At 41.2% G+C, this 15,993-nt stretch overlaps 1 protein-coding gene across 4 annotated transcripts in view; it reads right to left on the bottom strand.

Annotated features, from left to right (window-relative positions):
• Positions 1-7,515: 7,515 nt before the first annotated feature.
• The window catches only part of exoc6b.S (exocyst complex component 6B S homeolog), a 105,813-nt gene continuing 97,335 nt past the window's right edge, over positions 7,516-15,993 (bottom strand). For 2 of the 4 annotated variants that reach the window (XM_018242964.2, XM_018242966.2), the window contains 3 exons: positions 13,555-13,667; positions 12,213-12,224; positions 7,516-10,916 (listed from right to left, as the gene is read on the bottom strand). In XM_018242964.2, coding sequence (XP_018098453.1) covers positions 10,790-10,916; positions 12,213-12,224; positions 13,555-13,667 — 252 coding nt within the window. In that variant the 3' untranslated portion in view covers positions 7,516-10,789. The remainder of the gene's footprint in view (positions 10,917-12,212; positions 12,225-13,554; positions 13,668-15,993) is intronic. The other 2 variants (XM_018242965.2, XM_018242967.2) reach the window with 1 other exon arrangement.

Below are 15,993 nucleotides of genomic sequence, written 5' to 3' on the forward strand. Positions count from 1 at the left end.
TTCCCAAAGCACAAAACAATATGACTAAAACTAATGTCCTAAGCCAGGGCTGTGTGGCTGAGATGTCTATAGTAGAGAAAAGTGAGTTTAGTCTGCAGGTCCGATAGAATGGGTTTTGGGGTGAAAAGTGAGTTATTGACACAAAACTATCAGCCCAATTAATTCCATCCAGGATGTGGCACTTGCAACAGGATCTTGACTAACTGGCAATCTGGGCAGCTAAGTGGCAAATGAGATTCAATGTTGATAAATGTAAAGTCCTGCACCTGGGATGTAACAATATCCACTTATACCCTTAATGGGACTGCACTAGGCAAATCCATAATGGAGACGGAGCTTGGAGTCCTTGTAGATAATAAACTTGTCTGTAGCAAGTAATGCCAGTCAGCAGCATCAAGGGCAAATAAGGTCTTGACTTGTATTAAATGGGGCAGAGAGTCACGGGAGGAGGGGGTCCCACTGTATAGAGCACTGGTAAGGCCCCATCTAGAATATGCCCTACAGTTTTGGTCTCCATCACTCAAACAGGACATTATTGTATTAGAGAGGGGACAGAGAAGGGCAACTAAGCTGGTAAAGGGAAAATCTTAGATATGAGGAAAGACTGGCCAAATTGGGGATGTTCACTCTGGAGAAGAGGCGCTTAAGGGGTGATATGATGACTATGTATAAATATATAAGGGGATCATATAATAATCTCTCTAATGATTTATTTACCAGTAGGTCTTTCCAGCTGACACAAGGTCACCCATTCCGATTAGAAGAAAAGAGGTTCCAGCTAAATATTGGGAGGGGGTTTGTTACAGTGAGAGCTGTGAAGATGTGGAATTGTCTCCCTGAATCAGTTGTACAGGCTGATACATTAGATAGGTACAAGGAAGGGTTGGATGCTTTATTCACCAGTAGCTCCTCCCAGCAGATAGGAGGGAGCCAATGAGATTAGAGGAGGGAAAGGGATGGTACAGGGAGAGCTGGGAAGTGAATCAGTGGTACAGGCTGATACATTAGATAGGTACAAGGAAGGGTCGGATGCTTTATTCACCAGTAGCTCCTCCCAGCAGACAGGAGGGAGCCAATGTGATTAGAGGAGGGAAAGGGGTGTTACAGGGAGAGCTGGGAAGTGAATCAGGGGTACAGGCTGATACATTAGATAGGTATAAGAAGGGGTTGGATGGTGTTTAGCAAGTGAGGGAATACAGGGATATGGGAGATAGCTCATAGTACAAGTTGATCCAGGGACTGGTCCCATTGCATCTTGGAGTCATCACTGAGGCAAATTGAAGAGGCTTAAAACTGGGTTTTGCCTTCCCCTGGATCAACTGGCAGTTAGGAAGGTTATATACAGACTTAAAAGGTTGAACTTGATGGACGTGTGTCTTTTTTTTAACGTAAATTACTATGTTACTATTGACCTACAGAATTCTTCTACCGCACGCCTGTATTCTTATTATGAGCTAAGGGGGCCCAGTCTGAAGGTCAGTTAGGGGGAGATTTGGGGTGAGTGTTTATTTGTACCCTGGGTACCCCTGGAACTATAGCAGGGTGACACCCCAATGTTTCTATATATCTGTAACCTTGTTATGAGCTAAGGGGGCCCAGTCTGAAGGTCAGTTAGGGGGAGATTTGGGGGTGAGTGCTTATTTGTACCCTGGGTACCCCTGGATTGGGGGGGGGGTATGAGGACTTGATTTCAAAAAGCCTGAAACCCACTGAATTAGATTTTGAACTATGATTTAAACATTGAAGTTAAATTGTGATGTGCTGAGTTGCAGTCAACAGACTTCATTAGAAAGCAATTCAAATGTCAATGTAGGTGTAGCACTTACAGAATAGGAAAAATGGCTTCACCATCTGCAGCGAGTAGGTTGGATAATTTCTTGAAGAAATTAATTGGTATTATTCATTAGGTGCTTCATTACTGTGGGCACACATAAAAAAATTGTTTTACAGTAAAACACAACCAGATAATTGCGATGAGGGTCTGGAGTATAACAAACCAGCCAACATATTCAAGCCATAAGAGAGAAACAAAACTGGATGCTAGATAAATAGCATCCAATAGATAGGTACTTAATATATAGAGACAAGAGGAAAGTGTTGGAAGGGTTACTGTCTGCTCTCTCTCATTTCCCTACAGAAATAGGGATTGGTAACACTAGATAGGTACCTAATATATAGAGACAAGAGGAAAGTGTTGGAAGGGTTACTGTCTGTTCTCTCTCATTTCCCTACAGAAATAGGGATTGGTAACACTAGATAGGTACCTAATATATAGAGACAAGAGGAAAGTGTTGGAAGGGTTACTGTCTGTTCTCTCTCATTTCCCTACAGAAATAGGGATTGGTAACACTAGATAGGTACCTAATATATAGAGACAAGAGGAAAGTGTTGGAAGGGTTACTGTCTGCTCTCTCTCATTTCCCTACAGAAATAGGGATTGGTAACACTAGATAGGTACCTAATATATAGAGACAAGAGGAAAGTGTTGGAAGGGTTACTGTCTGTTCTCTCTCATTTCCCTACAGAAATAGGGATTGGTAACACTAGATAGGTACCTAATATATAGAGACAAGAGGAAAGTGTTGGAAGGGTTACTGTCTGCTCTCTCTCATTTCCCTACAGAAATAGGGATTGGTAGCACTAGATAGGTACCTAATAGAGACAAGAGGAAAGTGTTGGAAGGGTTACTGTCTGCTCTCTCTCATTTCCCTACAGAAATAGGGATTGGTAACACTAGATAGGTACCTAATATATAGAGACAAGAGGAAAGTGTTGGAAGGGTTACTGCCTGCTCTCTCTCATTTCCCTACAGAAATAGGGATTGGTAACACTAGATAGGTACCTAATATATAGAGACAAGAGGAAAGTGTTGGAAGGGTTACTGTCTGCTCTCTCTCATTTCCCTACAGAAATAGGGATTGGTAGCACTAGATATGTACCTAATATATAGAGACAAGAGGAAAGTGTTGGAAGGGTTACTATCTGCTCTCATTTCAGGGATTGCGGGGCATGAAGAGGGGAGTGGGTATAATGGGTCCTTACTGGCAGGTCCTGCTCCCCCTTATAGCAGTGGAGACACTGCTGACTTAGCGTTTAGCCAGGCTGGGGCTTGTGATTTGTGCTGTTATTGGCACGACTGAGCTCTCCTTCCCAGAAGTTCCATGAGTTCAGCTGAGCCAGGGAAGGGGTCGCTTGTGGGTTTACAGGGACAAGACCTGGTTCCTTTCCCCATCCCTCCCCAAATTGATTTCTCTGACTCTGGAGAGTGTATTTCTATAATCAGAGGCAACTGTTTCTTTTCTCCTGTTAGGAGGCGCAAGTCTCGGGTGTCTGTTATCACCTCTTCTGTTTGACTTATTACCTTGAACTCCTGACACCCGACCTATTTACTTTAGTCTTCTAAATTACTATTTAGAATAGAATGTTATAAATAATAAGATCGGTGCAGCCTCTGGGACAGAATGCTCTGTTATACAGATAGCTAGAATCTCAGCTGCCATAAAGCAGGACAGGACTGCTGCTTACAATGGGGATCAGATAGGATCTGTGCAGTCACTGCGACAGAATGTTCTGTTATACAGATAGCTAGAATCTCAGCTGCCATAAAGCAGGGCAGGACTGCTGCTTACAATGGGGATCAGATAGGATCTGTGCAGCCACTGGGACAGAATGCTCTGTTATACAGATAGCTAGAATCTCAGCTGCCATAAAGCAGGACAGGACTGCTGCTTACAATGGGGATCAGATAGGATCTGTGCAGCCACTGGGACAGAATGTTCTGTTATACAGATAGCTAGAATCTCAGCTGCCATAAAGCAGGACAGGACTGCTGCTTACAAAGAGTTGTGTGGGGATGTTAAACTTGTGCAGAAGATTCTATAAGGAAGTTGGGCACCAGACTTCCCCTATTATTGTTTCATGGACTGAAATTTGCAGTTGACATTTATTCTTAACATTAGGCTAAAAGGCAGAATATCGGGGCAGCTTTATTGTCTGTTTGCAGCAGACACCCGGGACACACAATGCCATTATTTAGCAAGGTCTGTGGTAATTCAATTGTAGAAACAAGATAATGGTGCCGGGCACATGGGGGCACTAAAAGGAACACTAGTCAAATCCCTTTACAAAAAAACGAGTTTGGATGAATTTGGGGATAAGGAAAAGAATCTGGTTGGAGCCTTATCACTAAACGGGAACAGATGACAGATTCCATCGGCAGGTCTCCCCTCTTCTGAACTCATCATTGCCGGGAGATTCCTTGGGAGCAGTGAAACCGGCAGGACTGTCACTAGAAATGGGGGTACATGACCCTGGTTTAATGAAAGACCCCAACATTACTGTCCTGGATATTTACCCTCCTATATCTGTACACTACTGTGATTTCCCGCTCGTACAGTTCTAAAAATCTTTGGACAGAGACAACTTTTTTACTAATTTTGGTTCTCTACTTTCAGCTTTAATTCAGTGGGTTGAACAAAAAGATTGTATAAAAATGTGAGCAACTAAAGGCGTTATTTTTAACACAATCACTTCATTTCAGGGGCTCAAAAGTAATTGGACAAATTAAAAAACTGAAAATAAAATGTTCATGTCTAATAGTTAGTGGAAAATCCTTTGCTGCAATGACAGGCTGAAGTGTTGAACTCATGGACATCAGCAGATTGTGGGTTTGCTCCTGTTTAATGCTCTGCCAGGTCTTTACTGCAGCCGCTTCTTTCACTTGCTGTTTGTTTGTGGCCTTTCTGTCCCAAGTTTAGTCTTCAACAAGTGAAATGCAGCTCAATTGGCTTCACATCACGTGAATATCCCACTTCTTTGCTTTAATAAACTCCTGGGTTGCTTTGGCTCTATGTTTTGGCTCATTATGAGACGTCTCCCAATCAATGTGAGTGCATTTAGCTGGATTTGAGCAGACAGTGTCTCTGAAGAGCTCACAATTCATTCTTGTGCTTCTGTGTCACATGATGGATAAACACTAGTGTCTCAGTGCCACTGGCAGCCATGCACCCCAAGCCATCACACTGCCCCCCAAATGTTTTATACACAACTGTGCTATGCTTTGGATCATCAGCTCTTCCCAAACCTTCTCCAGACTTTTTTCTTGCCATCATTCTGAGGTTGATCTTGGTTTCATCAGTCCAAAGAATGTTTTTCCAGAACTGTGCGGCTATTTTAGATTTTTGTTTAGCAAAGTCCAATGTAGCCTTTGTATTGTTGATGCTTATGAGTGGCTTGTACCTTGCAGTGCCCCCTCTGTATTTACTTTCATACAGTCTTCTCTTTATGGTAGACTTGGATATGGAGACTCTACCTCCTGGAGACTGTTCTTCACTTGTTTGGCTCTTGTGAAGGGCTTTCTCTTCACCATGGAAATGATTCTGAGATCATCCACCACTGTTGTCTTCCGTGGGTCTATTTGCGTTGCTCAGTTCATCAGTGATTTCTTTCTTTCTCAGGATGTACCAAACTGTAGGTTTTTTCTGTTTTTGCAGCTTAAAGGGATACTGTCATGGGAAAACATGTTTTTTTCAAAATGCATCAGTTAATAGTGCTGCTCCGGCAGAATTTTGCACTGAAATCCATTTTTCAAAAGAGCAAACAGATTTTTTTATATTCAATTTTGAAATCTGACATGGGGCTAGACATATTGTCAGTTTCCCAGCTGCCCTCAGTCATGTGACTTGTGCTTTGATCAACTTCAGTCACTCTTCACTGCTGTACTGCAAGTTGGAGTGATATCACCCCCTCCCAGCAGCCTAACAACAGAACAATGGGAAGGTAACCAGATAGCAGCGCCCTGGTAGATCTAAGAACAACAACACTCAATAGTAAAAGTCCCACTGAGACTGATTCAGTTACATAAGTAGGAGAAATAGCCTGCCAGAAAGTAGTTCCATCCTAAAGTTCAGGCACATGACTGGGGGCAGCTGGGAAACTGACAATATGTCTAGCCCCATGTCAGATTTCAAAATTGAATATAAAAAAATCTGTTTACTCTTTTGAGAAATGGATTTCAGTGCAGAATTCTGCTGGAGCAGCACTATTAACTGATGTGTTTTGAAAAAAACATGTTTTCCCATGACAGTATCCCTTTAAGGATGGCTTGTTTCACCTGCATGGAGAGCTCCTTTGACCGCATATGGTCTGTTCCACATACAAGCACCCCCCCCCCCTCAAATCAACTCCAGGACTTATCTGCTTCATTGATAAAGACATAAGGAAGGAATTGCCCCCATCTGCCCATGAAATAGCCTTTGTGTCAATTGTCCAATTACTTTTGAGCTCCTGAAATGAAGCGATTGTGTTAAAAAAAGCTTTAGTTCCTCACATTTTTCTGCAATCTTTTTGTTCAACCCACTGAATTAAAGCCGAAAGTCTGCAGTTCAACTGCATCTGAGTCGCTTCATTTAAAATTCATTGTGGTCATGTACTGAACCAACATTGGAAAAAAGTTGTCTGTCTAAACATTTATGGTCTTAACTGTATGTACAGCATCCGACTAAAAGGCAATTTAACCCAGTTTATTTGTGTTTAAACATGTCTCCAAAAATCCTCTATGTGTATAGATTCAGAAGCTGCGGGGTGCTGCCCTATGGAAAAAATAAAAAGAACCCTATTCTCAACCTTTGCTAAATGTGGTGCTAAATCATCTCTACACTTCTCTAAATGTTACAATATTGCTTCACATCACTCACACATCAATCAGTGAATACCATTGGAAGATTCTCTTACCATAATGGTTCAGACATCAAATAGGCTTCATAGTTTTCTCCTGAAGACTCGGGCCCTATTGTCCAACCACACTCACTATTCACGGCTTGAGACTGGACATCCATACACGGACTCATATAAGATGCCGACTGACCCCTACAGACCAAGTCAGTAGATTATTGGCAGGAATACATTATGTGGATGAAGTGCCAGCCTGCCTGGCCAATATCAGTTTGAAAATTGGGCAGTTATCCTAGGCAGGTTTGAAGATTCCATCGGACGAACACATTGGTATTTTGATGGTCCTCATCCAATGGGTCTGCAGTATTATTGGCCTGGGCAACAATTGGATCTGTCTGATTGAGATCAGCACTTTAGAGGACACTTACATAATTTTAAGGTGGCTCTTTCAAGTCATTTAGACCAAGTTGGCCGTTATCTGGGCAAAAATCAGGCAGAGGTTTGATTTTCACGTTGGATCAAGGACCCTATCGGCTTGTTGCGGTTTTCATCCCGACGCCCTCTATTCCAGTTGTAATCAATTCTTTTGGCCTTGTTTCGCCCACCTCTGCTGGGCATATCGGGGGAAAGATCTGATCATTTGACAACAAGGCCAAACGAGCATTATATTATATATAATGAAAGGTTCCCTTTAGGATGAACGGCCAGTTTTGCTTTGGACATAAAGAAAAATGCTCAAAAGAGAAATATGATGACGACCACTCAACACTGAAGGCGGCACAGAGAAATAAAGGTCAGAGGATTAGATAAGGATGGAACAAGATAATTAGAAAAAAGTACAAGTCACAACTGAAATTGCTTTTATTATTGAAGGGCTGTGATATTGTACAAAAGGGAGAGTACAGCATTCATTGCAGTCAATAGATCTCCTACGAGCTTTAAGCCTTGTGACCCAGGTGAACATTCCACGAATGTCTATCATACTTCTTAACTTTCAACCTTTATTTCAATGCCTTGTTTACTGTACAACCAGACCATTTCAGGCTCCGACAGTGTCCTCATAGCCCACAGCTGGTGTATACTAACCCAGCAGTCTCTTCTCTGGCACAAGAAAGAGTTAAAAAGTGCAGGTTTTGCAGACAGGATCCCCTACTCTTTTTTTAAGGTGTCTACACCTAGAATTCCCTTTATCATCCAGCTGTCAGCTCTCACATATCGGTTTCTCCAGTAGTTCAGTCTTATGATAAAGGAAAATCAGCATTATTGAGAATAATACCAGGTCCCTATGGGAGGGATATTTTGGAAGTATGGCAACATGTTGAGCTGCTTAAGCTGCTAGTAGGAAGGCAATGAGCATTGTGCGGTTAGCTGTTCTCATGGTTGTGCAGTTTATAGTTTGGCTCAGCTCTAAAGTAAACATTGAATGGTGGCAATGTTGAATTTGTGCTTTCAATGAACTCCAAAGAAGACATTCACAAGTAAGAACCCGTTCTTGGCTCTGCACGGGAGATTAATCTGTGAGACATCTTTTCTGCTACTATGGGCCAGAGGTCAGACTCAATAGGATTAACACTTCTGATTCCCCAAAGTCATGGAAGCTCAATGCATTTCTTAGGGTCCTACTAAGCACCCACAATGGAGCATGGGGTGTAATAATGGAACTAACTCAGGCACTTCATGAAAAAATGAGGCAAGCACTTTGTTGGGCGACAGCGGGGATGCAGATCATGACCATGAAATCAACTTCAAGAACAAAATCATGTTAAGACTTTATCAAGATGGCAGTCAAGAAAAAAATGGACAGAGTAGTAGTTCCTTTCTGGGTTTCAGATGTTAATCGCAAGCATAAATGGGGCATGTTCCAAAGGATCAACTCCACATTTTCATGGCCAATGTGTTCTGTTCCAGAATAAGTGCACAATGTAGATTGATAATAATCCACAGTCTCCTTTTGGGTCGTAACTCTAATGTTCTTACCTTTCCCAGCCTTTTCCATCTACTCATTCCAAAAGCCTTAAATAATCGTTCAGTAGCAACTGGGGAACATCCCATGTATACATTATTGTGTATTGATGTATTTAATTGCAGGACAATTAATATGATTTTCACTGAAGTGTTACCCAGTTGAAGGACTAGGTGGACTGGTTACACCTAGCATCTACATTGCTTAAAGGAAAAGTAAGCATTAGAAATGCCTCTAAGATGCCTGTTGGATAACATGGGCTATAATGCATTGCTAACCCATCAGATCCAGCTTGTGGGCTCCACCTATTCTTTACTGGGGGCTAAAGTGCTGGTGCAGCTGAAGCTACATTGCACCACTGCAAAAACCAACAGCAACCAATCAGCACTTATTTCTAACTAGTCAACTGCAGGTAAGGAAACAGTCAGAACCGCGGTCAGTGGTGATTACATTCAGCAAGGCTGGGCCCTGATTTACATACTGAAAATATATAATGAATTTTCTATGTACTTTATCCATATTCTTCCCATGACACAGGGGCCATGTCCTTCCTGCTACACCCTAAACCCCACCCTTATTTCCAAATTTCAACTTAAACCCATTGGCCAACTGATTTTCATGATAAGTGACTAAGATGTAGTTCTTTGAAACATTCCACCTACATGAAGCCTATCTACTACAAGAGAAGAGGGATTTGCGAGGGCACGTTGGTGCAGGTGTCAGAGACCACCAAATTACAGATGTTTTTGGGTCATTGAGACTCTGCAGTAAAGTTTGTTAAGAGTTGTTTGATTGCACCTAAAATGTCCTGACTACTCTTGAGAACTTGGGTTCTTGGAAACTTTACAGTATCTCCATCATCAGGAGGAAAGACTAAGTCAGGGTGGTTAACACGCATGAAGTAAGAAACAAGGGCACATATTGTCAGGATGGGGTTTAAATACTCAGTCAAGTCTAGAAATAAAATCACCTGCTTTAAGCATGGTATTATGAAATAATTATAGTCTTGTATCAAGATTCTTTCTTCATCTCTGGAAAGATTTATTGGCAATATGAAGACCATTTCCGGGAAACATGTCCCCCCCTACTTGGTACCATGCTGTATTGATTATTATTGCTTGACTGCACATCAAGCATGATGGCAAAATTCATCAGTGGGGATTATTTGAAGTCCTTAGTACTGAAGACATGATATAAGGTAACCCAAGCTAGGTATAGAATATGAAACCTGTGATATAAGTACAACTGTAGTTTCAGACAAACCTCATCTAATGAAGGAAGTGATTTGAGGAATGGAAATAGGAGTGCGCTTTACTGCAGTGTAGGGAAACTTTGTTAAGCTTCATTGTTTCCTTAGTACTCCAAACACAAGTACAAAATTGGGATGGCCATGGGTATCCGGAAGACAGTTTGTCCTAATTACTTGGGAATCATAAACATCTACTGACAGACATGGCTCCAAGAAACCACTATCAAGGAAAGTCAGAGGGAAGATCTGATTGGCTGCCTTGGGTTATGGAGTAGGCCAACCATGTCTGAAAGGATACGCAGCTTACCTTCTCCTGCATATGTCAGTTCATGGAGCAACTTGCTGCCATTTCTTAGTATCACAGCATACTATGTTAATAAAGCAATACCCTGTGGCACCTTCTAGTAAAGAAGGGATCAACATGTTCCAGGTAGTAGTCAGTTTTGGAATACTGGGAGAAGTAGACTAGGTTTCAGGAGACCAGTGCTTAGGTTATATACTGAGAACTGTCCATTTTCCTCCTACCTTGTCCAGTAAAATCAGTTCAGCCTCTCAAAAAGAAAAAAAGTTACGTAATTTGTACAAAAAAAAAAAAAAAGGAAATTACTGTTTTCTAACATTGTATAGGTCATGGAACCTCCCAGATCAGTGCAATAGAAAGTAACACCCACCACCTAGTAAAGCAATACAACGTCTATCCCTTGTTTAGCATGGAACTGTACACGTCTACGAAGAGGCCACCAGTCTGCATACGGCTACTGAAGTAGATATCATGTCTGCCGTATACACGATGCAGTCTAGATAAGGTTTTCCCGTTGCCAATAAAAGGACGGTACAGTCACTCATTTAGTGTACAGCATTTGGCACTGTCCAGTCATCTTCCAGTTAGGACCGTAGTGTCATTCTCATGAATGGTGGCTGTTGATTAGACTTCGAAGTTGCTTGGCCACAGTCTCTATGAGCTTCTGCTTATCCCTCTCGTTTTTCCTGAACTGAGCAAAAACATTGTTTTTCCGGCTGGGGTCTTTCATCCTGCCAAGATGGAAAAGAAAAAGACATTTATCACCAGTCCCTCTTTGAGAATGAAATGTTAAACCAAGTTGGGGCCCAAAGAGACCTTAAAGAACTTTTAGAAACCACTTTATATCCGGAACGGAAACTGCAAGGATCCCTATGTGCAGGGGTTGGATGCTCAAGTTTCTGGCCCTATAGAGGAGTCTGGGTGATTCAAGACCTTCTTCATGGTTCAACTTTTGCACAAAGCCCCAAAAAACAGCAACAAGACCTGGGAATACAACTTTGATGTGTCCATGCACTGAGCATTCAGAAAGAACCAACATGCACTGATACTAGGGTCCGTCCCTACAAGGGCCAAGAAGATTAGAAGATTTGCAGAAAAGGCGCACACTCATTGGTATTCCAGTTTAGACAAGAAGTGATGATTGTATTTTGAGTACACTCCATTACGAACTCAAGTGGAATTACAGAGAATTAGTTAGAGGTGGTGGTAGGGGAATCTACTTATTTAAATGCAAACAACTGTTGCTAGTAAACAGACAGAGATGACCTGGGTCTAAACATATTCTTGCTAAACCTAGTGAAACAAAAAATAAAACAGGAGGACTTTAATGATATCTAATGAGGCCTCCTCCATGACCCCACCACAGAGGACTCACCAAACAGAACAGGGATTGGCGGGTGCCATTTCTCACTGGTTTGGGTCCTCTTCGCTGCAATTGGTGACTGGAGTATGCACAGTTGAAGTAAGGTCCAGATAAGCTTTAAGTGTGCATGCTCCTGTAGGAGAGATTTTAATAAAGACAGACAATATTCTGTTTGGTGAGTCCTGGTAGTGAGATTTGGATGAGGAGAGGGAGGCTGTGGAAGGGTTTGGGCTTATGTTCAGACATTAAATTATTCATTACTCATCCAAGGTCCTTAAAGAGAAAGCTGGGCTATGTGTGTAATACAAACACATCAGGAAGATAAATGGTAGAATTATTGCAGAAACACTAGAAATTAAGAGATTTAAGTACAACACTAGATACTCCCAATCTTATTTGCATGCTTGGCATAAAACAACTTGAAAATGTTACATTTTACTGCATTGAACACTCACTATAAGCATCACAAGGGTGCAGAAACGAAAACCCACACTGCTGTAAGGATTAGTATGGGGACAAAGGTTTAGTACTGAGTCAGTAATCCGGACAATTGAGGACACAGATCTTGGTCATTTGATTAAAAAAAATCTGTGGCATTATTAGGAATAATTCAAAATGTAAAAGCCTTAAAAACACAGAGCAACGCTTATGCAGTCATACTTACACCCGATAGATCCTTTTATAGATGGAAATATTGAGAGAAATATACATGGAAAAGAAAAGTTGAAGTCAAATTAAGCAATAAGAAGCCCAACCAAATGCAAAAAGATGCAGGAAAACTAGAGGACAACTCCAAGTAGTGGTATTAAGAAGGAATTGTGTATCTATGAATGATCTGATCACCTACCGTATATACTTGAGTATAAGCCGAGTTTTTCAGCACCCAAAATGTGCTGAAAACGTCTACCTCGGCTTATACTCAAGTCAGCTAAAAAAGTTGCTGCTAACTCACTGATTGAAGTGTGCAGTGCCTCCGTGCTGCCCATACTTCCCCCCCCCCCCTCGTGGCTTGATTCTGCTTCCGTAGCCCCCCCCCCTCTCGTCACTCAGTACTCGCCCTCCTCAGCCCTTCCCCTTTCTCTTCTGCATAGTGCGCAGGAGATTTGGGGAAAATGTGTGCGCATTATTTTAAATAGGAGCATGCGAGAGTTTGGAAGAGGAGCACTCGAGATGACAGTTGGACGAGGTGCGCGCTCACTCTGATACGAGTGCGCACCTGTACAGGGAGCGGATGCGCGCGTCTTCTCCCTTTGTGAGGTGCCCTGCTTCCTTCCGCATAGTTGCGGGAGGGGCTGCAGCTCTGAAGTTATACTTTTTAAATATGGCGCCTGTCAGAAAGAAGAGAGGCGAAGCATGGTTCAATCTGTGGAGAAAAGGTAGCGCCAGAAGAGGGAGGACTGAGTGACAAGAGCTGAGAGGGGAGGGACTGAGGGCTAAGGAAGCAAATCAAGCGAGGGGGGGGAGAAGTATGGGCAGCATGGAGGAGTCACTGCATGCTTCAGATCAGTGAGTAAGCAGCAACTTTAAAGCTTTAAATTGGCCATGTCCTAAAATTTATTTCTCACCCTAGGCTTATACTCAAGTCAATACATTTTTCCCAGTTTTCGTCTTATACTCTGGTCGGCTTATACTCGAGTATATACGGTAAATAACGGCATAAACCCGTTACAAATGGTTATGATATACTAGGCAGCAGCTCTACTGGTGTTACTGTCCAAATGAGATAAATTTGCATCTAAAGGTGGTCATACACGCTCTGATATTGTCGTACAAAACACATTTTCATCCTTTATTCTTTGGGAGACGAGCCACAATAACGATCTTTATTGGAAACATGTTTTCCAGGAAAGATCGTAATTGTAGGGCAAAAGTCCTGGCACAAGAAATTCAATACTTGACGGGCATCTCCAATTATGGTAAATGGTTAAATAAATAGGGATTTGTAGAGGGGAAAAAATGTGAAGTAATAAGAGAGTAAGAATTTATGGTGATTCAAGCTGACTCACTTTTCCAATAAGATGAGGGCTGTAGTGGGGTTGACTCGTAGGTACTTGCATGTAGGTTGCCCATAATCAGCCAGGTAAGTGGACCAATCCCATTTGATGAAAAGGTCTAATAGCTGTGGGAAAGAAGAAAAATACGTGAGTTTACAGAACAAACAACATGCAAAGGCTCAGTTATACTGACAGATGCAGCTCAAGTGTAACCATTCAATGGATTACAACAAAAATTCACTGCCTTAAACTGTGTACGAGTAGAACGAGCTCGGTAACAAAGCAAAGAAAACAAAGTGAGGGGTTGTGGAGATATGCAAGTTCCTTTGTTTTTGTTTAATAATCACATGTTTTGCCTACTCAAGGACTGAGTTTATTACAAACAGTTAAGAAAAACCCCTACAGCTACATTTATACACGAAGACCCAATGGTTTTGCCAAAGTGAGCCACATTGGGCAGGTATAATCATCAGACAAATGTCTGGATGAAATGGAGGGCTTGTATTCAGTTTTGGAGAGAATTTAACTTTTCGGATATAGTCATTCTTTTCTATAAAAATTAAGGTTGGTTTTAAAATTAACAATAAATCCCATTATAAATACAGCATAATGCATTGTTTGAGCAATGAGCAGGAGAAAGACTTCCTCAGGGTCAAGAATGTTGCTGTAACAGCACTGCAAAGACTCCTTTAGGAAGGACAGGCCCAAACCTTCAGGGTTTACTCAACCACAAATCTCAACATCCACATTAAAAAATGATGGACGCCGATTTCAAAATTCAAGACACCCAAAAACATTAACAAAAATCTAAAAAAACATTTCTGTAAATAAATTTTAAATCAAAGTTTTCATGCATTACTTTATAATTTTGGAGACAATTAGGGGCAGATTTATCAAAGGTTAGAATAGTAAATTAGAATTTTAGAGTTTCAAAAGTCACACATTCTAATTTTAATCCTCCTAAATCCCTTCTGCCAACATCGTTCCAACAATATAGATCATAAATTCGAATGTGAGATTTTTCATAACTTGACCATGGAAACAGTCCTAATTCGAATATTTGCCACCTAAAACCTGGCGAGTTCATGTACAAGTCAATGGCAGAGGTCCATTGAGCCATTGGGAGATGTTAACCTTTTTTTTTCATTAGAAAAACTCAATTTGTACGAATCTAATAAGATTTGCATTTTTGGGTCTGAACCATTTGATCGAATATTAGATATTCAAATTGTTTCTTAAATATTCTCCCAGTCGAAGTGTGAGTATATTCAAATTCGACATTTGATAAATGGGCCTCTTAATATACATAGTTACATAGTTACATAGTTAAATTGGGTTGGAAAAAGACAAAGTCCATCAAGTTCAACCCCTCCAAATGAAAACCCATCATCCATACACACACCCCTCCCTACTTTTAATTAAAATTCTATATACCCATATCTATACTAACTATAGAGCTTAGTATCACAATAGCCTTTGTATTATGTCTGTCCAAAAAATCATCCAAGCCATTCTTAAAGGCATTAACTGAATCAGCCATATAGTGCTCCTTACGCGGCCAGTTTAATTATAATAACCCACAGTTAATAGGCACTGGAACTCAAAGCATAACCTCAAGCTTGACTTTTATTGACATTGATGGAACACTGGACCAAATCCCCTTGCTTTCTAACACCACAGAAGGAAAGGAAAATATGACTTCTGAGGTTCTCAAATGAAATCGTCTAATGTTCTACCACAGGTCCAGACAGGCATATGCCCGATAGGCAGCTCTATTTATTGTTAATTGGGCCAATGAAAAAACCCAAGCCACTGAAAGGAGCCGCAGAAAAGAATGAAGAAGTTGCTGTCACCAGAGAGGAAGAAACCCATCTGCCAAATTTTAAAGGTAATTTTCCACTGACCACGAATGGTCTTTTTGTTTAATCCCTGACCACCATTTCTATTTACTTTCATGGGGGCCCTTGGCACCATTATTTTTTTTAACCAGTGGCTAAATGGCAATATCGTACATTTATATTTGCCATATAGGGCCGCCATGATTAATGTTTCTTCTACAAAGTGGCTGAAACATAATTTGATTGGTCATTGTAACCTTTTTTGGTTATGGGTCACACTGGTGGCAGAAAAGAGGTGGCCTCTTCTCTGCCATCTTGTCTGAGCTTTGTAAAATCTGTTTTTTAATTCTACTTGCACAGTCTTCAAATCATGTCTAATAAGAACACCCAAGAGCACCCAGCATTCATCTGTGAATTATTCATCTGCACTAAAAAGGGAAGATCAAAAAGAAAAACGTTGGACATCTCTGCTCGAAGAGTCGTCACATTGATTTTTTTGAATGAGAATGAAAAATTGAGTACAAGTTCAAACGCTTGTTAGTACTATACAGGGAAGGTCAAGTTATTGTAAGTATCACTCAACTGCATCTTGACCAAAAAAAGTATATTCAAT

The sequence above is a fragment of the Xenopus laevis genome, chromosome 1S (assembly GCF_017654675.1).
Source record: "Xenopus laevis strain J_2021 chromosome 1S, Xenopus_laevis_v10.1, whole genome shotgun sequence".
NCBI lineage: Eukaryota > Metazoa > Chordata > Amphibia > Anura > Pipidae > Xenopus > Xenopus laevis.